The sequence below is a fragment of the Sebastes fasciatus genome, chromosome 15 (genome assembly GCF_043250625.1).
Source record: "Sebastes fasciatus isolate fSebFas1 chromosome 15, fSebFas1.pri, whole genome shotgun sequence".
Taxonomy (NCBI): domain Eukaryota; kingdom Metazoa; phylum Chordata; class Actinopteri; order Perciformes; family Sebastidae; genus Sebastes; species Sebastes fasciatus.
In genome coordinates, this window is record NC_133809.1 from 919,872 (window position 1) to 944,871 (window position 25,000).

At 39.6% G+C, this 25,000-nt stretch overlaps 3 protein-coding genes and 1 long non-coding RNA gene across 10 annotated transcripts; all 4 read right to left on the reverse strand.

Moving 5' to 3' along the window:
- Positions 1-615: 615 nt before the first annotated feature.
- Positions 616-9,274, reverse strand: LOC141783945 (dehydrogenase/reductase SDR family member 13-like). Its single transcript, XM_074661567.1, has 6 exons — positions 8,918-9,274; positions 6,960-7,078; positions 6,118-6,241; positions 4,171-4,343; positions 3,437-3,590; positions 616-1,027 (listed from the first exon to the last, which is right to left on the reverse strand). Exons 1-6 carry the CDS (start codon positions 9,042-9,044, stop codon positions 768-770), a joined length of 957 nt encoding a protein of 318 aa, XP_074517668.1. The 5' UTR covers positions 9,045-9,274; the 3' UTR covers positions 616-767.
- A 223-nt stretch (positions 9,275-9,497) lies between these two features.
- Positions 9,498-10,452, reverse strand: LOC141783589 (uncharacterized). Its single transcript, XR_012597307.1, has 2 exons — positions 10,348-10,452; positions 9,498-10,255 (listed from the first exon to the last, which is right to left on the reverse strand). It is a non-coding gene; the product is annotated as an uncharacterized LOC141783589 (long non-coding RNA).
- Positions 10,453-10,654: 202 nt separating this feature from the next.
- Positions 10,655-19,864, reverse strand: LOC141783946 (dehydrogenase/reductase SDR family member 13-like). Of its 7 annotated transcripts, none has more exons than XR_012597386.1 (6): positions 19,558-19,864; positions 17,597-17,715; positions 16,603-16,726; positions 16,166-16,492; positions 12,308-12,847; positions 10,656-12,256 (listed from the first exon to the last, which is right to left on the reverse strand). XR_012597386.1 is itself a non-coding variant. In XM_074661568.1 (5 exons), the coding sequence occupies exons 1-5, from the start codon at positions 19,688-19,690 to the stop codon at positions 12,585-12,587; spliced, it is 966 nt and encodes a 321-aa protein (XP_074517669.1). In that variant the 5' UTR covers positions 19,691-19,864; the 3' UTR covers positions 10,655-12,584. The 7 variants fall into 7 exon arrangements, 1 of the variants encoding a protein (XP_074517669.1); XR_012597388.1 differs by having other exon boundaries at positions 10,658-12,223; positions 12,355-12,847; XR_012597389.1 differs by having other exon boundaries at positions 12,078-12,190; positions 12,355-12,847.
- Positions 19,865-21,681: 1,817 nt separating this feature from the next.
- Positions 21,682-22,942, reverse strand: hikeshi (heat shock protein nuclear import factor hikeshi). Its single transcript, XM_074661570.1, has 2 exons — positions 22,624-22,942; positions 21,682-22,530 (listed from the first exon to the last, which is right to left on the reverse strand). Exon 2 carries the CDS (start codon positions 22,510-22,512, stop codon positions 21,904-21,906), a length of 609 nt encoding a protein of 202 aa, XP_074517671.1. The 5' UTR covers positions 22,513-22,530; positions 22,624-22,942; the 3' UTR covers positions 21,682-21,903.
- Between the last annotated feature and the right edge of the window lie 2,058 nt (positions 22,943-25,000).

Genomic DNA, 25,000 nt, shown 5'->3' on the forward strand with positions numbered 1-25,000 from the left:
GTAATGTTATAATTGATGTTATTTAATCAGTAGTTTGTGTAATATGAAATAATTAGTTTATATATTGTATCATAGCTGATAACATTACGTTCAGATTACATTATTAAAGTATTTATTAACAGTTTATTGTTGCACACATTATAACATTTTATATACTTTATGAAGTATTTATTAGTGATTAACAAATGATTTGTAAACTTTTAAGAAATTGTTGTAAAACATATATAAATATTACATAGATAGATGGACCAGAAACCAAGTTGGGTACATTTTGAATGTAGAATATAATAATAATAATAATAATAATAATAATAATAATAATAATAATAATATAATAATAATAATAATAATAATAATAATAATAATAATAATAATGTGATAATGATAATAATAATAATAATAGTAATAATAATGATAATAATAATAATATAATAATAATAATGTGATAATAATAATAATAATAATAATAATAATGTAATAATGATAATAATAATAATAATAGTAATAATAATGATAATAATAATAAAACAAACTGTCCAGAGAAAGATTCCGTGTGAAGCTCTGATGTTTCACCAGCAGGTGGCAGCATCGCCCTGTCAGGGATTCTTTCACAACAATGACCGGCTCCGTACATTATCCTTTACATATCATGACATCATCGGTACGGTCACGCTAACAGTAGAGTAAACAGAGGGGGGCAGGGGGGCTCATCCGGGACTTAACAATCCGTTTAAGGTGGAGACGAAGTCCTTTGTGGTGATTCCACCTTAAGAGAGTCCACAGAGCTTCTCGCTGACCTCCCACAGCTTCCGGGCCTCGGCGTCGTCTCGTCCCCGGGTGCTCACTTCCTGTACGGCGCAGCAGGAGAAGTAGCGTCCGCTCAGGTGTTCGATGCCCTCCTGCAGGCAGCAGTGCAGCGTGGTCTGAGCGCCGTCCGCCGGGTCCAGGAACAGCAGGCGGGCCACGGGCTCGATGAAGACCTTCTGCCACAGGCTGACGTTACGGGACAGCTCGGTCCGAACCACACCTGCAGGACCAGAGACACACCTGGATCAACATACTGATCAACATACTGAAAGCTTTCCGGCTCGCCCCGACCGTTTAATGATCACCTGACCACGCCCGACGTCGCCCCGACCGTTTAATGATCACCTGACCACGCCCGACGTCGCCCGACCATTTAATGATCACCTGACCACGCCCGACGTCGCCCCGACCGTTTAATGATCACCTGACCACGCCCGACGTCGCCCGACCATTTAATGATCACCTGACCACGCCCGACGTCGCCCGACCATTTAATGATCACCTGACCACGCCCGACGTCGCCCCGACCGTTTAATGATCACCTGACCACGCCCGACGTCGCCCTGACCTATATTATTCTAATATATATTTAAATATTATAACTCTTTAAAAATATATAGAATATTATAACTCTATATAAACTTTAAATATATAACCTCTCTGAAATGTTGTTTTTTTTATACTCAGAATATTGTACATTTTATTAAAAAGATGTTTAAAGATTATTCTCATATATATTTAAATATATAAACTCTATAAAAATAATAATAATATATAAAATAATATAAAAAAATATAACTTTATATAAACTCTAAATATATAAACTGAAATTGTGTGGCTTTTTTCAATACTCAGAATATTGTACATTTTGTTATTTATTTAACTGTTAAATTATTAGTTTAGTATATTTTATTTCCCTACATTGTCTGGTGCCAGGTATGTCATTTCTAAATTCCTTTTATTTCAATTTCATGTACTCAGTTTACCTAAAAACAGGAAGTCAGCTAGTTTAAAAAGTAGTTTGTAGTTGAAGAACTTGTTTGTTTCTCGCCAGCTGCAGTTGAAAGACGTGAATATGTGACATGTTTTACTACATTCTTGTCATGTCATTTTAACTCTGGGTTTGGTTCTTTGTGTGTTTTTAAACACGTGTCTCAGTCAGTGTGTTTAAATTCACCTGTTTTTAAATGTTTGCATTCAAGATAAAAAAATTTGAGTGGAAATGTGAGAAATAAAGTCGAAACTTCCCTAAAAAGTTGTTCCGCTTGGCTGAGGTGTAAATTTACAAAATTTGCGCAACATTTGAATGGAAACTTATAGTCGACATCGTCTTTGATAATACGATGTCATGTTAAACTGGTATTAATGTTCATATCTTCTGTCAGTATGTTCGAGGCTTTGGGACGTCACACTTCCAGGACTGGGAAACATTATCCAGGTTACATTCCCGGATCGTAGGAGTTAGTTTGGTTGGTAGGATGTTGGATCGTAGGAGTTAGTTTGGTTGGTAGGATGTCGGATCGTAGGAGTTAGTTTGGTTGGTAGGATGTCGGATCGTAGGAGTTAGTTTGGTTGGTAGGATGTTGGATCGTAGGAGTTAGTTTGGTTCGTAGGATGTTGGATCGTAGGAGTTAGTTTGGTTGGTAGGATGTTGGATCGTAGGAGTTAGTTTGGTTGGTAGGATGTCGGATCGTAGGAGTTAGTTTGGTTTATAGGATGTTGGATCGTAGGAGTTAGTTTGGTTGGTAGGATGTTGGATCGTAGGAGTTAGTTTGGTTGGTAGGATGTTAGATCGTAGGAGTTAGTTTGGTTGGTAGGATGTTGGATCGTAGGAGTTAGTTTGGTTCGTAGGATGTTGGATCGTAGGAGTTAGTTTGGTTGGTAGGATGTCGGATCGTAGGAGTTAGTTTGGTTTATAGGATGTTGGATCGTAGGAGTTAGTTTGGTTGGTAGGATGTCGGATCGTAGGAGTTAGTTTGGTTTATAGGATGTTGGATCGTAGGAGTTAGTTTGGTTGGTAGGATGTTGGATCGTAGGAGTTAGTTTGGTTGGTAGGATGTTGGATCGTAGGAGTTAGTTTGGTTGGTAGGATGTCGGATCGTAGGAGTTAGTTTGGTTTATAGGATGTTGGATCGTAGGAGTTAGTTTGGTTGGTAGGATGTCGGATCGTAGGAGTTAGTTTGGTTTATAGGATGTTGGATCGTAGGAGTTAGTTTGGTTGGTAGGATGTTAGATCGTAGGAGTTAGTTTGGTTGGTAGGATGTTGGATCGTAGGAGTTAGTTTGGTTGGTAGGATGTTGGATCGTAGGAGTTAGTTTGGTTGGTAGGATGTTGGATCGTAGGAGTTAGTTTGGTTGGTAGGATGTCGGATCGTAGGAGTTAGTTTGGTTTATAGGATGTTGGATCGTAGGAGTTAGTTTGGTTGGTAGGATGTCGGATCGTAGGAGTTAGTTTGGTTTATAGGATGTTGGATCGTAGGAGTTAGTTTGGTTGGTAGGATGTTAGATCGTAGGAGTTAGTTTGGTTGGTAGGATGTTGGATCGTAGGAGTTAGTTTGGTTCGTAGGATGTTGGATCGTAGGAGTTAGTTTGGTTGGTAGGATGTCGGATGGTATTAGTTGGATGGTTACCTGGGTGGACGCTGTAGCAGGTGACGTCGGATCCTTTCAGCCTCATGGCGAGCTCGTGGGTGAAGAGCATGTTGCACAGTTTACTGTTGCAGTACGCCTGGAAGAACTGCCAGCTGTACCTGCCGGTGCCCAGGTGTCTGTTCACCGCCAGCGCCTGAACGCAACACACAACAACAAATAGGTCATTAACACAGAATAACCTGAGTTGCATAACGTGATGATGTAATCCGTCCAGGTGTCACTCCCTCGAGACGAGGAATGTTCACACACAAGTATGAATGAATGTCTTTTTGTGACATAAGGGCACACCAAAGGAATCCCGGAACAAAAGAAGCAGCTCGACGCTGAAGAACACGATGCTTCTAAATGTGTTCAGCGAACCATTGGAGTTTCCTCTCTTTGCTTCTATACTCTTTGAAAGAACTCTGAAAGGAGTTGAAGCGTTAGTTGAACTTCAGGTTAAGTAAAGTAGAACTCTTGTGAGTATTTTGAGAGGTAAAAAAAGAGAGAGACATTTCAGAAACACAAAGGGTGAAATGAAGTGAAGAATGAGATTTTATTATCACAAATTGTTCATACCGTAGTTACATACCGCGTTCACTATATTAACCCTATTCTCTAATTTTAAAGCAAATGAAGTGTTAAAATGTCCCTGAAGAACTGAGCTAACGTCTGTGTGTCTGTTAACGCTGTAAATCCCTTCAGTGTGAGTTCACGTTGTCTCGGTGTTTTACCTCCAGGTCGATGTGTCCCCAGCGGTAAGCCATGGAGGACAGCGTGACCACTCGTCCTCCCTGCGCCTCCTTCAGGCGCTGCAGCAGCAGGTACGTCAACAGGAAGTGACCCAGGTGGTTCACCCCGAACTCGATACCGAAACCGTCTTCTGTCCGCCCGTCAGCCACCAGACCTGCAGGACAGATTCACACAAGACATAATAAGAAATTTGAAATAGACTCATGTGTTTGTTTAACAAAAGAATATATTCATTAAAATATTAATATATTAATATATTAATATATTAATATAATATATAATATATTAATATAAATAGCAGATTTGGTTAAATTATAAAATTAAAATAAAAACAATAATCACTTAATTCAAATCAATCAATTCAAAAGTTAAAAAAAGTATAAAATATTAGATGCTAAATTAGAACTAACTCCGGTGCTGTGGCTTCTATCCGTTACATCACCAGGAAGAAGACAACAGGTCTTTGTCTCATGAACATTTTGTTAATCTTGAGTGAAGCCGGTGATGAAAGATGATTGAAATGTTGTTATTGTAACTGCTGACTCATCGTCACACCTGAACAGGTACACTGAACAGGTATGTACACCTGAGCGTCAGCTGCCGTCACACCTGACCGTTAATATCTGCGTTCTCAAAGGTCGGACGTTTCTCTGGAACTGAGTGTTCTATCACTCCTGTTCTCTCATCAGCATGTTCCCACAATATGTCAGCTTTTCTGTTCATAAAATCAATGAGTAGGCTATATATGTATATCCTGCTCTATCTTAACTAGTATTAATATATCCTTCTCTATCTTAACTAGTATTAATATATCCTGCTCTATCTTAACTAGTATTAATATATCCTTCTCTATCTATACTAGTATTAATATATCCTTCTCTATCTATACTAGTATTAATATATCCTTCTCTATCTATACTAGTATTAATATATCCTTCTCTATCTATACTAGTATTAATATATCCTTCTCTATCTATACTAGTATTAATATATCCTGCTCTATCTAAACTAGTATTAATATATCCTGCTCTATCTATACTAGTATTAATATATCCTTCTCTATCTATACTAGTATTAATATATCCTTCTCTATCTATACTAGTATTAATATATCCTTCTCTATCTATACTAGTATTAATATATCCTTCTCTATCTATACTAGTATTAATATATCCTGCTCTATCTTAACTAGTATTAATATATCCTGCTCTATCTATACTAGTATTAATATATCCTGCTCTATCTAAACTAGTATTAATATATCCTGCTCTATCTTAACTAGTATTAATATATCCTTCTCTATCTATACTAGTATTAATATATCCTGCTCTATCTTAACTAGTATTAATATATCCTTCTCTATCTATACTAGTATTAATATATCCTGCTCTATCTTAACTAGTATTAATATATCCTGCTCTATCTAAACTAGTATTAATATATCCTGCTCTATCTAAACTAGTATTAATATATCCTGCTCTATCTAAACTAGTATTAATATATCCTGCTCTATCTATACTAGTATTAATATATCCTGCTCTATCTAAACTAGTATTAATATATCCTGCTCTACCTAAACTAGTTGTTACAACCCGGCTCAAAGGTTGCAACAAAAAGATGATCCCGGACGAGCCCCCCATTTGTTAAAACTCGTCTGGTCTCCCATTTTTGTTGCAACCTTTGAGCCGGGTTGTAAGTAATTTACCGTTACAAAGGGACTATTATTCTACAGGAGCTCAGTGGAATTACCACACAGCTAAGTTTCATTGGTTTATAATGCTGGTATGACCGAGACTTAAGGCTGGCCTACACTGCCAGATGTTTCAGATCTTAGCAGATGTGTAAAATGTGACATAACGACATGTTGTGGAGAAATACTTGAGTACTGACGTCATGAATAACGAGGCTTTCTGTGTGTTTTTGTGTACCAGCATTGTTGATGAGCAGATCCAACCTGGACTCAGTTTTCAGGAACGTTTCCGTGAAGCAGCGAACCGACTTCAGACTGGCCAGGTCCAGCTGCATGTAGAGGACGTCGGTACTTCCTGTTTCCTGGAGCGAAATCATCATCATGAGGTCAGTTGGGATATTTACTTTAATTAAAGAGTCTGATATTTATAATGTAACACACCGATTAAAAAGAGAGAACTTAGTAGTGTAGTACACGTTTTCATTCCTTTTATCAATTTTTAACTCTGAAAATACTCGCAACAGTTCGACTTTTCTTTACCTTCAGCACGGTTCGCTTCGAGTCCAACTAACGCTTCAACTCCTTTCAGTTTATACACTAAATATGCCTTGATTCCTAATAGCAGCTCATTTCACTGTTTCTAGCTGTTTCTAGACAGTCAACGTGTTTCAGTGATTACCAGCGCTGTCAAAGTTAACGTGTTAATGACACGTTATTATTGAACGTATACTTCAGCTCCTTTCTGCGTTCATCTCCCGTCAGTCAGCTCATCGATGTGCTAATGATGAGGACTCTCTGTAGCTCAGCAGGCGGCGGCGGCGGGCTCACAATGATTAGCATGTGTGAACGACCAATGCACCTTAACTGCTTCCACTGCTAATACTAACTTATATAATACTATAATAATATAATAATAATAATAATAATAATATTATAATACTAACTAATCTAACTTTTTTCAGTGGAGTCTTTCAAGAATTATGCGACCGCTCCTTAACAAGCAATCACATGTCGCAGGTCAGTCAGAGTGATTATTAAATGCAGCGTCTCCCTCCAGTTCTTCTTCTTCTTTGTTCCTACCTGTTGTATATCTGCGATGGCGACCTCGGCCTTTTCCCGGTTTCGGCAGGCCAGGATCACTCGGGCTCCCCTCCCGGCCAGGTGAAGAGCCGTCGCTTTACCGATGCCGGTGTTCCCGCCTGCAGCAAGAAAACACAAACTGTCACTTTTTAGCTCTGGATGTTAGTCTGTCACCAGAAATATGTCAATGGAATGTGGTTCAGACATTCATGTTCCCCAGAGGATGAATCCTACTCTCTTCAGTGATTTCCTCAATGCCTCTTTAGCGCCACCAACAAGTCAAAGTTTTCACAGATTCAGTGAAATATCTCAACATCCACTGGATGGATTATCACTGACTTTGGTTCAACCAATTGTGCCCCCGTATAAAGTAATCTGGATTAAAATGAAGCAAATAAAGACAATGATCATTAAATGTCCTAATTAGGACTCTAACTAATAATTAATGTCGTCATCAAGTAAACTACTATTTCTTCAATTAATTATTTAGACTATAAAATGTTATAAAATAGTGAATCGGTCTTTAAATGTTTTGTTTTGTCCAGCAAACAGTTCAAATATATGAAGTTTACTAATATATGTATACAGATATATGTATATATATTAGTAAACTTAACTAATATATATATATATATATTAGTAAACTTCATATATTTGAACTGTTTGCTGGACAAGATGAAGTGATTATTAATTGTATCTATCGACTAATTGTTTAATTGACTAATTAATGTCTGTTTATTTATTTATTCTGACATTTAAACAAGTAACCCATCAAGTGTCCAAAGACTAGATTTAATATGATGAGGAAAAATACCACAACATTTGTTCTGATTGGTCAGAAGTCTTTAGACATTTTAACGGTTGATCCACCAGTACAATGTTGAAAAATCACACTTTTATTAATAGTCAAAGTCAGGATCTTTTGAAGAATGAGGAAAAATGTTGTATTTATTAAATGTTTTCCAAATGAAATATATTTTTACGTTGCCCATGTGTGCAGATCTGTGATATTCAACTTGTTATGAGTTCATAGATACCAAATAGAATAGAATGGAAAATACTTTATTTTCTGCTTTTCGCGTACAAAAGGCAGAAATCTGTCTTCGGTTGTCATGTGCAAAAACTGCGATTAAATACTTGATTGTGCTCGTTGTAGTTTCTGAGATACAGACGTTTACTTATCATATTATATTCAGTCTTCGGGCTCATGATGGGACGACTTAAAATATAATATAGTCTGTTGCGTCCCATCATGTGTCCAAAGACTAGATTTAGTATGATCAGAAAAACTCACTTTTCAGCCGAACGGTTCGACCCATTTTAAAAACTTCAACCAAAGAAAATTAAATCATTTTTAAAATTTAAATAAACTGATCAAATAAACACTTTTTTCTTTTCTTTGTTGTTCTGTTTAGAAATTACTTGAATTATTTCAGTTTTTTGTTTTTTTTGCAGTATCTTATTATTCCATGACTTTGAAACCGCGCCCGTATCCAATACTTGTTTCAGTTGACTAAATGTTTCAGCACTTATCTTCATTAATGTCTGTTTATATATTCTGACTTTTAAACCAATAACCATCTCTTTAGTATGATCTGTGATATTCAACTTGTTATGAGTTCATAGATACCAAATAGAATAGAATGGAGAATACTTTATTTTCTGCTTTTCGCGTACAAAAGGCAGAAAACTGCTATTAAATACTTTTACTACTTTCTCATGGTACTATATTCAGTCCTTAGACACATGACGTCCAGAGACTAGATCAGAGAAACACTCCCCTTTCAGCAGAACGGTTCGACCCATTTTAAAAAACCTCCACCAAAGAAAAGTACAGATTTCAGCTGCGGCACACATAAACACGTTTTCTTTTCTTTGTTGTTTCAGTTAGAAATGAGTCGTATTGTTTAAAAGTAGAGTATGTTATTATTCTCTGACTTTAAAGCCACGTGACTCACCTGTGATGATGACGGTCTTGCCGGCCATCGCTGCGTTGCCTTTACATTTGGACCTTTTGAAGAGAGTCTGAGTGAGGAAGACGTATCCTCCCAGAACCACGGTGGCCAGCAGCAGCAGATGAAACATGGTTTACTAGAGTATTACAACAGCAGCTGTCTGACTGACTCAGCTCGGCTCAGCTCGGCCTTTTATCCCCCAGGTGGAGCTCACCTGTCGGACCGGTTCTACTTGCCCGGGGCGGGGGGGTGAGTCACAGCTTGCTCCAGTCCGACTGGTTCTGTCTGCTTACGGTTCTCATCTTTCGACTGAAACTCCCGCTAGTTGGACCTTCCAGATACTGAAACCTGATGAACTCCAGGACTTCTTGTTGAAACCTTCAAAATAAATACCCTGATGACAAATTATTATTTTTATATGTTTAGCCTATAAATGTAAAAGAGTTCTTCATTAATATATAATAATAATAATAAATAATATAATAATAACAACAATAATAATAAAAATAATAACAATAAGACAATAATAATAATAATAATAATAATAATAACAATAAGATAATAATAATAATAACAATGACAATAACAATAATAGTTTATTTGAATAGAACTTTTCAAAACCACAATGTGCTTTACACAAAACAAATAATAAAAACAAAACTACAGGAATAAATTCAATAAGACACAAACCACTAAAACACACATAAGATATAAAACTATCAAATATTTAAAATGTCCCTTTGTGTGTTGTTGACCTTAGCTTTACTACTTTTATTTTTTAAATACTGTTTTCATTACTTCTGTGTAGTAGAAACATATCGTAGATATATATCGTTTTGTTTTTTTATTAATTTATATATTGTGCGATAAAGTGATTACAAAACAGGTGATGTCAAGTACAGGGATATATATATATATATATATATATATATAAAAACTAAATATATTATACAAAATTAAAAACTAAAAATTAAAAAAGCAAAGAGTTTTTTTTAAAAAATATTTTGCACAACAAGCTAAAACTTATATAATATAGTGCTTCATTAATCCTGTAGAATAAGTCATATTCTACATACATAAATTAGGTCATGAAAAGACTATATAAACATATTAAAATCACAAGCATGTTACGGGATCAATAAAGTTACTATCTATCTATCTATCTATCTATCTATATGTTTAAAGGGACAGTTCAGGTGTTCTTCTCCATGGTCGGTGTATTACTACAGTAGATGGAGTTTGGAGCAAAGTGATGTACCGCTGTGGACGGATTTTAGACACCTAAAAACATCAATATCAGTTTAAATGTACGCTATATTTAGAATATTTTCACCTGTTCACCTCGCCGTCAGACAGCCCTTTACCTCGCCGTCAGACGGCCCTTTACCTCGCCGTCAGACGGCCCTTTACCTCGCCGTCAGACGGCCCTTTACCTCGCCGTCAGACGGCCCTTTACCTCGCCGTCAGACGGCCCTTTACCTCGCCGTCAGACGGCCCTTTCTGACGGGGAACTGAAGCCGTTACATCGTTTTCTTCAGTGAAGGAATTCTCCCTCAGAGAATCGTCACCTTCATGCGTGTTGGTTTATCTTCTAGGCAGCTGCAAGCTCAGAGTTAAAATCATAAAAGATTACAAATTAGGTTATCAATATCAATTTATTCCGTGAATATATTCATCAAAATTGCACAGAGTTATTACAGAAGTTCTGGGTTCATCAATGTGTCCCTGATACCATGTAATACAGTGTTCAGTTCGCAGTGAATGAGCCCCGAGCTTTGCTATACGTTCTACCTTTATACACATTAGCTGAGAACCCTGGGGGAGGGGTCAGGCTTTCTGCAGACCCAGTACTTTTCCATCCTATGTCACAATACATCTTCGTGTCTACCTACATCTGACCCCATTTTAAACAACATTGTCTGCATGGTCATCCTGTCCCTTCCCCCATCCGCTGTTAACCCCAAGGCCCTTTCATCCTTATAGCTGTTCTTTTTACAGGCCCAATAAACATTCCATCACGAAATCATTCATGTGATCATTCTTGCCTCGTCTTACATCAGTCACTTATCTGTAGACAGTCTAAGCCTAGTAGTTAACACCAAACTCGCTAAACTCCCCACATAATTAAGTTTGTTACAGAACAACAGTTTTATCAGGATATATTTCCAACATCAGCCACCAGACTCCATTCACAAAAACACTAATTTAACCTCTCAGAACAGGAGTAGCTGGTCTACCGCTGCATCCATCGGTTAGTTGGTTTGTGTTATTGTGTGACTTTGGTGTTTTAAATCAGGGGTTCTCAAACTTTTTGGGGCCAGGGCGCCATATTGGACCAGGCAAGACAGTTCAGTAACCCTATACAAGTGAATGGGGGATAAAAAGCACTATAACGTCTACATTCCTCAACCCATTTCAACCAGTCCTTATTATATTGAAGGGTTTATGATCTATGAGGAGTAGAGAAATACAGTTTAGTCTCCAGTTACTTAGAATCTGGATAGTTAATCTATAATCGCTGCTAGATGCTAAATAATGACCTAATAATTGATTGAATCCACCGTATGGAAGGACAGACCGCTGGAACCGGACGCAGTGACGTTAACGTATTTAACAGTTTATACACCAAAATCTTTGGGAAAAGATTAAAAAAATGGTGACGTTAACTTTAACGTTCCTCCTCGTAGATCATAAACCCTTTAATATAATAACGACTGGTTGAAACCGGTTGAGGAATGTAGACGTTATAGTGCTTTTCATCCAGAGAAACAGCAGCTCCCCCGTTCACTAGTACAGAGTTACAGGCCAGTCTGACCAGGTCCAATATGACGCCCACGATGACGTACGATCCAGGAGTCAATGTGGCGTCTATGTATATATACACTCAGTGGCCACTTTATTAGGTACACTAATACAGTCCAATACAACAGCTTATGTCATGTATGTAATGTAACATATTTAACTTACATATGTAACTTAAGTTACGTAACAAACGTACTTACTTTAACCCAAACCACGATCTTTTCCTAAACCTAACCAAGTAACGTAACGTACTTTACTTATGTCACGTATGTAACGTAACGTTAACCACGTGTTGAAGTCTGCTGTATTGTGACTGCATTAGACTGTACAGGCGTACCTAATAAAGTGACCACTGAGTGTATATCTATGTATATATATCTATGTATATACTGTATATCTATGTATATACTGTATATCTATGTATATATATCTATGTATATACTGTATATCTATGTATATATATCTATGTATATACTGTATATCTATGTACACATGTCTATGTATATACTGTATATCTATGTACACATGTCTATGTATACACTGTATATCTATGTACACATGTCTATGTATATACTGTATATCTATGTACACATGTCTATGTATATACTGTATATCTATGTACACATGTCTATGTATACACTGTATATGTTTATGTTCAGCTTGTGGAGACTTTAAATTTAATGCAGATAAATCTATAATTATATAATTATCATCATGTAATTTATAAAACCTCTGAAAGCAGAAACTGTTTTGAATTTTGATGCATTCAAGAGCAGACATGAAACAAAGGCGTAACGTCGCGGTTATATGGCGTGCGCTCGGCTACCAGCGAAGGAAGCACGCAGCCTCAGATTTCAGGTTTCAGGATTCAGGCCAAACCGCAGAAACCCTCGCTGAGCTCCCACAGCTTCTTGGCCGTGGCGTCGTCTCTCGCCTTCGACTCGATGTTCAGCCGCGGCGAGCAGCGGTCGAAGTAGTGGCCGCTGAGGTGCTCGATGCCCGGCTCCAGAGCACAGTGGAGCGTGGTCTGAGCTCCGGACACGGCGTCCACGAAGAACAGGTACATGAACGGGACCACCAGGATCTTCCACCAAAAACCAGAAGAACGAGCGATCTCCGTCTGGATGGGTCCTGATAGAGAAGAAACACATTACTAAAGCTGACTCTACATTTCATTTATTCATTATTATGTATGGAAGACCAAATCTGTCGGAAGGAATGACAAAAATATTAGTAATATTAAGTTAGAATTAACTTAATTAATGTTTATTTTGATAGCTCTCTTCTCTGTTAGTAACCATGGTGACGTGTTTAGTGGAGGTAGAATAATTCTCTGAACACGTTAGCTAACGCTGGCTGGCTAACGCTGGTTAGCTAACGCTGGCTGGCTAACGCTGGTTAGCTAACGCTGGCTGGCTAACGCTGGTTAGCTAACGCTGGCTGGCTAACGCTGGTTAGCTAACGCTGGCTGGCTAACGCTGGCTGGCTAATGCTGGCTAGCTAACGCTGGTTAGCTAACGCTGGTTGGCTAACGCTGGCTGGCTAACGCTGGTTAGCTAATGCTGGCTGGCTAACGCTGGCTGGCTAACGCTGGTTAGCTAACGCTGGCTGGCTAACGCTGGCTGGCTAACGCTGGTTAGCTAACGCTGGCTGGCTAACGCTGGCTGGCTAACGCTGGTTAGCTAACGCTGGCTGGCTAACGCTGGCTGGCTAACGCTGGTTAGCTAACGCTGGCTGGCTAACGCTGGCTGGCTAACGCTGGTTAGCTAACGCTGGCTGGCTAACGCTGGCTGGCTAACGCTGGTTAGCTAATGCTGGCTGGCTAACGCTGGCTGGCTAACGCTGGTTAGCTAATGCTGGCTGGCTAACGCTGGCTGGCTAACGCTGGTTAGCTAACGCTGGCTGGCTAACGCTGGTTAGCTAACGCTGGCTAGCTAACGCTGGCTGGCTAACGCTGGCTAGCAAGTATTGTTGTCTTGTTTTTTTTAATGTCTGAATAAAATGCTGGTTTCTCTCAACATGTGCCGTCACTCTCTCTCCAGGATCACCAGAGGTAGTTGACAAAGTTAAGATGAACCAACGGGACCAGATTAGACCGCTACGCCGCTGGAGACGACTGCAGGAGGAGGAGACGGCTGGAGAACGCTAGCTAGCTAACGCCTGCTCTCCTCCCAGTGAAGTCGTCTCCTAGCGGCGAGGAGTGAGGCGGAGGGACCGTGACCCAGCGCTGTCCTCTGTCCTCTGTCCTCTGTCCTCTGTTGGACTCATTTCCTGTAGCATGGTGGAATTAGCGAGCTAAGCTAGCTAAGTAGCCAGTCACTAAACAACGTAATGCTTCATCCTCACAGTCTGGTCTCAGCGGAGGAAAGCACCGTGCTATCACCAGATGAAGCACCGTGCTATCACCAGATGAAGCACCGTGCTATCACCAGATGAAGCACCGTGCTATCACCAGATGAATCACCGTGCTGTCACCAGATGAAGCACCGTGCTGTCACCAGATGAAGCACCGTGCTATCACCAGATGAAGCACCGTGCTATCACCAGATGAGGCACCGTGCTATCACCAGATGAAGCACCGTGCTATCACCAGATGAAGCACCGTGCTATCACCAGATGAGGCACCGTGCTATCACCAGATGAGGCACCGTGCTATCACCAGATGAAGCACCGTGCTATCACCAGATGAGGCACCGTGCTATCACCAGATGAAGCACCGTGCTGTCACCAGATGAAGCACCGTGCTGTCACCAGATGAAGCACCGTGCTGTCACCAGATGAGGCACCGTGCTATCACCAGATGAGGCACCGTGCTATCACCAGATGAGGCACCGTGCTATCACCAGATGAGGCACCGTGCTGTCACCAGATGAAGCACCGTGCTGTCACCAGATGAAGCACCGTGCTATCACCAGATGAAGCACCGTGCTGTCACCAGATGAGGCACCGTGCTGTCACCAGATGAAGCACCGTGCTATCACCAGATGAAGCACCGTGCTGTCACCAGATGAAGCACCGTGCTGTCACCAGATGAAGCACCGTGCTGTCACCAGATGAAGCACCGTGCTGTCACCAGATGAAGCACCGTGCTGTCACCAGATGAGGCACCGTGCTATCACCAGATGAAGCACCGTGCTGTCACCAGATGAAGCACCGTGCTATCACCAGATGAGGCACCGTGCTATCACCAGATGAGGCACCGTGCTATCACCAGATGAAGCACCGTGCTATCACCAGATGAAGCACCGTGCTGTCACCAGATGAAGCACCGTGCTGTCACCAGATGAAGCACCGTGCTATCACCAGATGAAGCACCGTGCTATCACCAGATGAGGCACCGTGCTATCACCAGATGAGGCACCGTGCTATCACCAGATGAGGCACCGTGCTATCACCAGATGAAGCACCGTGCTGTCACCAGATGAAGCACCGTGCTATCACCAGATGAAGCACCGTGCTATCACCAGATGAGGCACCGTGCTATCACCAGATGAGGCACCGTGCTATCACCAGATGAGGCACCGTGCTATCACCAGATGAAGCACCGTGCTGTCACCAGATGAAGCACCGTGCTGTCACCAGATGAGGCACCGTGCTATCACCAGATGAAGCACCGTGCTATCACCAGATGAAGCACCGTGCTGTCACCAGATGAGGCACTGTGCTATCACCAGATGAGGCACCGTGCTATCACCAGATGAAGCACCGTGCTGTCACCAGATGAGGCACTGTGCTATCACCAGATGAAGCACCGTGCTATCACCAGATGAAGCACCGTGCTGTCACCAGATGAGGAACAACTTCACTTTTCTGTGTTTCATGACAGCATGGTGGAATTAGCAAGCTATGCTAGCTAAGTAGCCAGCCGTCCGACCAGCGGGTTTATCTGTAGAGATAAGCTGAGGGCGTATAAATCTCTGGATGTCTATAGTTAACTATCCTTCAGTAAAGTCAGTCAGAAAGAGAGTCGGACGACATCTGAGAAGATGATCTGATCTTGTAGCTCTAGAGCCTCCAATCACAGTTACTCATCTCTAATGTCTGTGATATCTGGATTCAGACAACAACACAGAGGACATTTAGATGTGGAGCTTTAGCCCACTGCTAGCGTTAGCCTCCAGTCTTTCCTTCGGTTGAATACTAAATCAAAATTCTGAGATAACATGCCAAGGTTTTGAGATAATTGATTGAGATAATTAAGTCAAAATGATCAAAATGACATTTTAAATCAGATTTCTGATTGAGTAAGTAAACATTTTGATTTAATATCTCATAATTTTAATTAAGAAAGTCAAAATTTTGGTTAAAGTTATTAACTTCATAGGTAGATATTATAATGGATCTTATCTTGAGTTTTAACTTTTCATCTGTTTGTTTTTTCCTGGCAGAAATGGACCTCCATAGAAGGACCCTGGATGCTAGAAAGCAGTGAAGCTGCTGTGTGCTGACCTGGGTGGACGCTGTAGCAGGTGACGTCGGTGTCCTGCAGCCTCTTGGCGAGCTCGTAGGTGAAGAGGACGTTGCACAGTTTGCTGTGGCAGTACATCAGGAAGAGCTCGTAGTCGCTGCCGTCCACGCCGACGTCTCTCTGGGTCGTCAGAAGGTTGAAATCCACCTTCCCCATCTCGTACGCTTTAGAGGCCACGGTCACCACGCGGCTCGGCCCGCTCGCCTTCAGCCGGTCCAGGAGCAGCATCGTCAACAGGAAGTGTCCCAGGTGATTGACGCCAAAGATCATCCCGAAGCCGTCCTTTGTCTTTCCCCCGATTATCACGCCTGAAGACAGAAACAATAATAACTGCATGTCAGATTAATCTCCGGGTTCCAGCTTTCAGATGATGTTCAACACTTCTATGTGACATCTACTGATGAGCTGTCGGGCTGACCGGCGTTGTTGATGAGCACATCCAGTCTGGACTCGGACCGCAGGAAGTCGTCAACGAACGAGCGGACAGACTGCAGACTGGCCAGGTCGAGCTGCATGAAGATCACCTGGCTGTTCCCCGTCTCCTGATCACCATGACAACGAGGACAGGTTAGAAAACATTATATACACTTCCAGGACAGTTTCCTGCGTTCCTGCTGCTCTATTCAATCACCAGATGGTTTTATCCAAAGACTGAATAGAAGAAGTGGACGTAGTCGCCGTGATGTCACCCATCGGTTTGTGGACTACTCCATCTTGGTTTTTGGTCTTCATCATCTTGGTTTTTGGTCTTCATCATCTTGGTTTTTGGTCTTCATCATCTTGGTTTTTGGTCTTCATCATCTTGGTTTTTGGTCTTCATCATCTTGGTTTTTGGTCTTCATCATCTTGTTTTTTTTAAGTTATTTTTTGGGGGCATTTTTTAACCATTTTTTTTTATTTATTTTTTTTATTGACAGTGGATAGAGTCTTGAAAGGGGGGAGAGAGCGAGAGAGTGGATGCGGAAAGGGCCACAGGCCGGATTCGAACTCGGGCCACCGCGGTCAGGACTGAGACCTGTTACATGGGCGCCCGCTCTACCAACTGAGCTAACCAGGCGCCCCCATCTTGGTTTTTGGCCGTCACCATCTTGGTTTTTGGCCCTCGCCATCTTGGTTTTAAGCCGTCGCCATCTTGGTTTTAAGCCGTCGCCAACTTTGTGCAACCAGAAGTGACGGGAGGTTGGAGCTAAGTACAACCGAACGCTGAATAAGATACAGAAACACACTGTGAAAGGGTTAAAGATATATTGTAGTATGAAGTGATATAATAGTAATATAAAGTGTTATTTACTGAGTGATGATCATAACGGAACCATAATAAACACAAGTAATTAAACCTCAGTCTGAACAAACAGGGTGTATTCCTGGTGAATGTGTGACGTCTACAGTCAGAAAGAGGTTTCTGTCTTCACCTGGATGATTTCCTGGACGGCAGCTTCGGCTCGCCGTCTGTCCCTGCAGGCCAGGATCACCCTCGCCCCCCTCCTGGCCAGATCCATCGCCGTGGTCTTACCGATGCCGGTGTTTGCTCCTGGAGAGAGGACATATTGATTAGCCGTGCTGGCGACGAGGCTGAACAGAGGGACATGTCGGTCTACCAGTTTGGTCCAAACATGAATGTTCATGACATTTGGAATCGAGGTTCATGATTCATGTTCATGCCCAGACGATGAATCCTAATGATGCTGGTGATCCCCTGACTTCAAAACGTCTTTAAATGTCTTTAAACATCCTTTACCGTCTTTAACCGTCTTTAAATGTCTTTAACCGTGTATTTATATATTTATATACTGTATGCGTATATTTATATACTGTATATGTTTATTTATATATTATATACTGTATGTGTATATTTATATACTGTGTGCGTATATTTATATATTTATATACAGTATGCATGTATTTATATATTTAAATACTGTATATGTATATTTATATATTTATATACTGTGTGCGTATATTTATATATTTATATACTGTATGCGTATATTTATATACTGTATATGTATATTTATATATTTATATACTGTATGCGTATATTTATATATTTAAATACTGTATATGTATATTTATATATTTATATACTGTATGCGTATATTTATATATTTATATACTGTGTGCGTATATTTATATATTTATATACTGTATGCGTATATTTATATACTGTATATGTATATTTATATATTTATATACTGTATGCGTATATTTATATATTTAAATACTGTATATGTATATTTATATATTTATATACTGTATGCGTATATTTATATATTTATATACAGTATGCATGTATTTATATATTTAAATACTGTATATGTATATTTATATATTTATATACTGTATGCGTATATTTATATATTTATATACTGTGTGCGTATATTTATATATTTATATACAGTATGCATGTATTTATATATTTAAATACTGTATGCGTATATTTATATATTTATATGCTGTTTACATTTATTTATATATTTATATACTGTATGCGTATATTTATATATTTATATATTTATATACTGTATGCATGTATTTATATATTTAAATATTGTGTGCGTATATGATGTTTTTCTTTGTTGATCATATTTTATAGGACCGATCCATAAACAGAATAAATACAGCAGGAACGAGACGGTCGTCCTTTAAAACATAAAGTAATATATAATCCATATGTGAACATGAATGAATCTGCTGCTCAGGAACGTTCTTCCAGAGCTTTCAACCATCAACATATAACGGACCTCCGTGTGTTTGAAAGCTCAGAACGAGTCAGTACGGTGAGCTGAGGTCCTGTTTCTGCTCTCTAAGCATCATGGGAGCTGTAGTTGTTGTTGTTGGACCGGTTCCATCTGAGGTTGTGTTATCTGAAGAGCCTGATGGGACTGAACGGAGGCTCCACCCAGAGACTCCTCTCAGCGTTGTTCATTACACACACATACTGTACATTCATGACCTTTGACCCGCTGATGGGCAGCTGTTTTAGCAGCTGTTCTTCAGCTTTCGACACATTGAGAACAAACTTTTAATCTCAAATAGAAGAATGAAGTCCTGTTGGACTCAAGCTGAGGCAGTTCCAGGAGACCTGCCTCAGCTTGTTGGACGTTAAGAGGTTGAAATCCTGAGAAGGAAATGTGCATTTAATTATTAACTTGAACAATGGGAGCAGTGATCCGGAGGAAACTTGAACTCTTGTTTATCCGATGAGGAGAAGTCCTCTGATAATAATACGAGTCCTGTGACAGTCCAGATGTTTCCTGACTGAAACTGCACATATGAGACTTCATCAGGAGTCATGTTTCAGCTGCTGTTCGGTGCAGGTTTGTTCTAATAGTTCCTGTTCCAAAACCCTCCGGTCTGCAGGCTGTGAACTCACCGGTGACGACGGCGGTCTTCCCGTGCAGCTCTACAGCGCTCCGACATCTGGGCAACTTGAGGAAAACAGCATGAAGGAGAAAATAGGCTCCGACTAACAGAAGAGAGAACAGCAACAGCAGCTCCAGCATCATCCTGAACGTTCAGTCTCAATGGAGAACTCTGCAGCTCTCCGTGTGTGAGGGGGTGGGGGGGTGTTTATCAGCTGGATCAGCAGCTCCACGCCCTCCTCCGGCCTCAGACAACCTCTCTTTCCTCTTGTTGCAGCACAGACCAGTTTCAGGTTTCCTGCAGCTTGCTGCTGTTGGACCGATCTGATCTGAGTTCAGTTGTCAGACTGAAAGATAAGAACAGTAAGAAAGGTCACCTCCCCCCGTCTACTGGGCCAAACCATGCGTAGTGCACGTGCTCTCAGTGTGTGTGAGTGTGAGTCGGATACAGGAGAGGAGGTTTGTGTTTATATCACACTGACATTAAGAACTAGTATTTCTGGATTCATGCTGCTAGCTCAGGCGAAGGATGACCCTCACTAACACGTGTTCTAATTATTAACAGATATGAGAGAGCCCCACACATAACCACGTTAGATTAAACAGTTCAGTTCTCCTACAGGTCAGAGGTCAGCAACCTGCAGCTCCTCTCCAGTGGCTCCCTGTGGAGCTTTAAACATGGAAATGAATAACTGCTCTTTGTTCACATTTTCATTTTTATTGATCATTGTTGGAGGTCTATGTTACGACGGCACGACGGAGTATTAGGACCACATTGAGGAAATGTTTTTAAATATGACTTTAATTTGTAATATTACGACTTTTTTCTCGTAAAGTTATGACTTTATTCTTGTAATATTAAGACTTTTTTTTCTCGTAATATTACGACTTTTTTTCGTAATATGACTTTATTTTAGTAATATTACAACTTTGTTTCGCGTAATATGACATTTTTTCTCGTAATATTACGACTTTTTTTCTCGTAATATGACTTTATTTTAGTAATATTACAACTTTGTTTCGCGTAATATGACATTTTTTCTCGTAATATTACGACTTTTTCTCGTAGAGTTGACTTTATTCTCGTAATATTACGACTTTTTTTCTCGTAAAGTTATGACTATGTCTCGTAATATTACGACTTTTCTCGTAATATGACTTTATTTTAGTAATATTACAACTTTGTTTCGCGTAATATGACATTTTTTCTCGTAATATTACGACTTTTTCTCGTAAAGTTATGACTTTTTTCTCGTAATATTACGACTTTTTTTCTCGTAAAGTTATGACTTTATTTCTCGTAATATTACGACTTTTTTTCGTAATATTATGACTTTATTTTAGTAATATTACAACTTTGTTTCGCGTAATATGAAATTTTTTCTCGTAATATTACGACTTTTTTTCTCGTAATATGACTTTATTTTAGTAATATTACAACTTTGTTTCGCGTAATATGACATTTTTTCTCGTAATATTACGACTTTTTCTCGTAAAGTTGACTTTATTCTCGTAATATTACGACTTTTTTTCTCGTAAAGTTATGACTATGTCTCGTAATATTACGACTTTTCTCGTAATATGACTTTATTTTAGTAATATTACAACTTTTTTTCGCGTAATATGACATTTTTTCTCGTAATATTACGACTTTTTCTGGTAAAGTTATGACTTTATTTCGTAAAGTTATGACTTTTTTTCGTAATATGACTTTATTTTAGTAATATCACGACTTTGTTTCTCTTAATATTACTTTTTTTCCTCATAATTTTATGACTTTTTTCTCGTAAAGTTATGAATTTATTTCTTGTAATACGACTTTTTTTCTAATATGACTTTATTTTAGTAATATTACGACTTTGTTTCTCGTAAAGTTATGACTTTATTCTCGTAATATTATGACCTTTTTTTCTCGTAAAGTTGGAGGGTATTCTTTCATTTTTAGTGTATAAATTTAATGAGAAGTGTACAAATTAAATTAAATTATCACCTTTTCAGCCAGCAGAAGTTTATTTTGGTTTGTCACAATTTTAAAAATAACTTGTTTATTATTTTATATATGTGTGTATATAAAAGCTGAAATGACCTAAACAAGGAGCGTTGTTGTTTTCTTTGTAATATATTGTATAAATGTAACATGCTGTATTTCATGGTGTTAAAACATTTAAATAAAGGAAGAATGAAATGTACACCTGGAATAAAGTGTTGTTATATATTTATATTTATATTTATTATTATTATTAGTGAGCCTGATGCTTGTTGTTGTTGTTGTTGTTGTTGTTGTTTCGATAGAAGCAGGTTGCTGGTTCAAAGTGTTTTATTAGATCCTAGAGGCACTGTCTCTAGTCTCTAGTGTCTCAGGTCCTCCAGAAGTTCGGGTTCTGGTTGAGTCTCCTCTGGAAGTTCTCGTACCACTTGAGGACGCAGCTGGACGGGATGAAGGTCTCGGACGGGTTCGGGGTCATCTGGACCTGCGACACCGCGAAGGACGAGGCGAAGTTAAAGAAACTGTCCAACATCTTCTGACTGAAGAGCACGAAGGAGTCCAGCGAGGACACCGAGGCCGAGGACACCGGGACCTGCTGGGCCAGCTGGTCCAGAGCCTCCACCGAGACCCCGACCTGGGCCGCGGAGGAGGAGGAGGAGGAGGAGCTGAAGGGGTTCTGTCCCCCGGTCCCGGTCCCGGTCCCCTGCAGCCCGGACAGCCTGAAGATGGCGCTGGGTTTGTCGTTGCTGATGAAGCCCAGCAGCTGCCAGACCGCCCCGCCGCCCGGTACCGGGTCCTGGTTCGGGTAGGAGAAGTAGACTGCCCCCCCCATCCCGGCTGGGAACGGAACCGAGCCCAGCATGAAGACCACCACGTGCTTCACGGTCTGGTAGTCCGGAACCGTGAACACGAACTTATCCGGAGCGACCTGGACCGCGTCGGTTTGGACCAACCGGCCCGCCACCACGCAGCCGAACATCTCAGAGCCGCTCCCGGCCTCCGCTACTCCGCTCCCGGCCTCCGCTACTCCGCTCCCGGCCTCCGCTACTCCGCTCCCGGCCTCCGCTACTCCGCTCCCGGCCTCCGCTACTCCGCTCCCGGCCTCCGCTACTCCGCTCCCGGCTCAGACCGCTGAGAGGTGGTGGTAGCTGGTAGCTTAGCCGTTAGCTTCACTGTTAGCTTAGCTCTTAGCCGTTAGCCTGCTAGCTAGCTGCAGAGTAGCAGCTGAACCGCTGTAGAACTCAGCAGAACTTGTGTATCCGGTTGAAGACGGAGAGGCAACTCCCGCTGCCGGTGATGTTGATCATGCAGACCCCGGTAACGGACCGGTAACGGACCGGTAACGGGACCGGTAGAAACTTCTAGAACTGTCTGTTATGGTGAATCTGCTGCTCGACTATCGACCGGACGCCCTGATCATACTCTGATCACTGTTTCTACTGATGAAGCTGCTCTGATGGTTCAACAGGAGAGTAGAGGTTTAATACAGTTTAATACAGTTTAATACAGTTTAATACAGTTTAATACAATTTAATACAGTTTAATACAGTTTAATACAGTTTAATACAATTTAATACAGTTTAATACAGTTTAATACAATTTAATACAGTTTAATTCAGTTTAATACAGTTTAATACAGTTTAATACAGTTTAATTCAGTTTAATACAGTTTAATACAGTTTAATACAATTTAATACAGTTTAATACAATTTAATACAGTTTAATTCAGTTTAATACAGTTTAATACAGTTTAATACAGTTTAATACAATTTAATACAATTTAATACAGTTTAATACAGTTTAATACAGTTTAATACAATTTAATACAGTTTAATACAATTTAATACAGTTTAATTCAGTTTAATACAGTTTAATACAGTTTAATACAGTTTAATTCAGTTTAATACAGTTTAATACAGTTTAATACAGTTTAATACAATTTAATACAGTTTAATTCAGTTTAATACAGTTTAATACAGTTTAATACAGTTTAATACAATTTAATACAGTTTAATACAGTTTAATACAATTTAATACAGTTTAATTCAGTTTAATACAGTTTAATACAATTTAATACAATTTAATACAGTTTAACACAGTTTAATACAATTTAATACAGTTTAATACAGTTTAACACAGTTTAACACAGTTTAATACAGTTTAATACAGTTTAATACAATTTAATACAGTTTAATACAATTTAATACAGTTTAATTCAGTTTAATACAGTTTAATACAATTTAATACAGTTTAATACAATTTAATTCAGTTTAATACAGTTTAATACAGTTTAATACAATTTAATACAATTTAATACAGTTTAATACAGTTTAATACAGTTTAATACAATTTAATACAGTTTAATTCAGTTTAATACAGTTTAATACAATTTAATACAGTTTAATACAATTTAATACAGTTTAATTCAGTTTAATACAGTTTAATACAATTTAATACAATTTAATACAGTTTAATACAGTTTAACACAGTTTAATACAGTTTAATACAATTTAATACAGTTTAATACAGTTTAACACAGTTTAATACAGTTTAATACAGTTTAATTAGGTTTAATTAGGTTTAATTCAGTTTAAAGGGACTGTTAGTTAGAATCCTAAATGTGTTGTTAACAGCTTCACCTGTGTCCGTTAAGTCAACTAAAGTCAGCGTCCTGTTGCTGGCGCTTGTGCTCGCTCTACATAGACATGAAGGAGCATCGCTCAACACAGTGAGGAGACACACGTCAGCTAAAAGCACAATATCACTCTATATTTCAGCTGCTTGGCAGTAATGTTAGCTGACCAGACCAAGGTCTCTCCATGAATCAATGCTGATCCTAGTGTTGGCTTTTCCCGCCTCAGCCTCCCGACCGCGGCCGGAGGGAACGGGGGAGACGATAACGTTTCTCTCTGCGGAGCCCCGTCACTTCACAAGACACGGGAAACCTCTGTTGGTCTGGAGGAGCTGCAGCAGTTATTTCTGCACAAACGTCCACTGAACATTCACTAGATATTCTCAGAGCTAAACTAACTCTTCTGCAGTGTGGAGTGAGCAGCATGCACGTGAGAGGTGGAGAGAGAGAGAGAGAGAGAGAGAGAGAAGGAGCGTGGTGTGTGAGTGAAGGCAGGCAGAGGAGCAGAGGAGCAGAGGAGCAGAGGCTCCGGCTCCGGCCACACGCGAGCGCGCATGTGATCCCGACCCGGTACATTTATACGCTTAAAAAGTTACAAACAGTCCCTTTAAACATGGAAATTTATAAATATCTTTGTTTACATTTTCATTTGTATTGATCAGTGTTGTAGGTCTATGGTACGACGGTACGACGGAGTATTAGGGCCACATTCAGGAAAAATATACATCTGAGATTTAGAGAATAAAGTCATAATATTATGAAAATAAAGTCAGTTTACAAGAAAAAAAAGTCATAGTATTATGAGAATAAAGTCATAATATTATAAAGTAGTAAT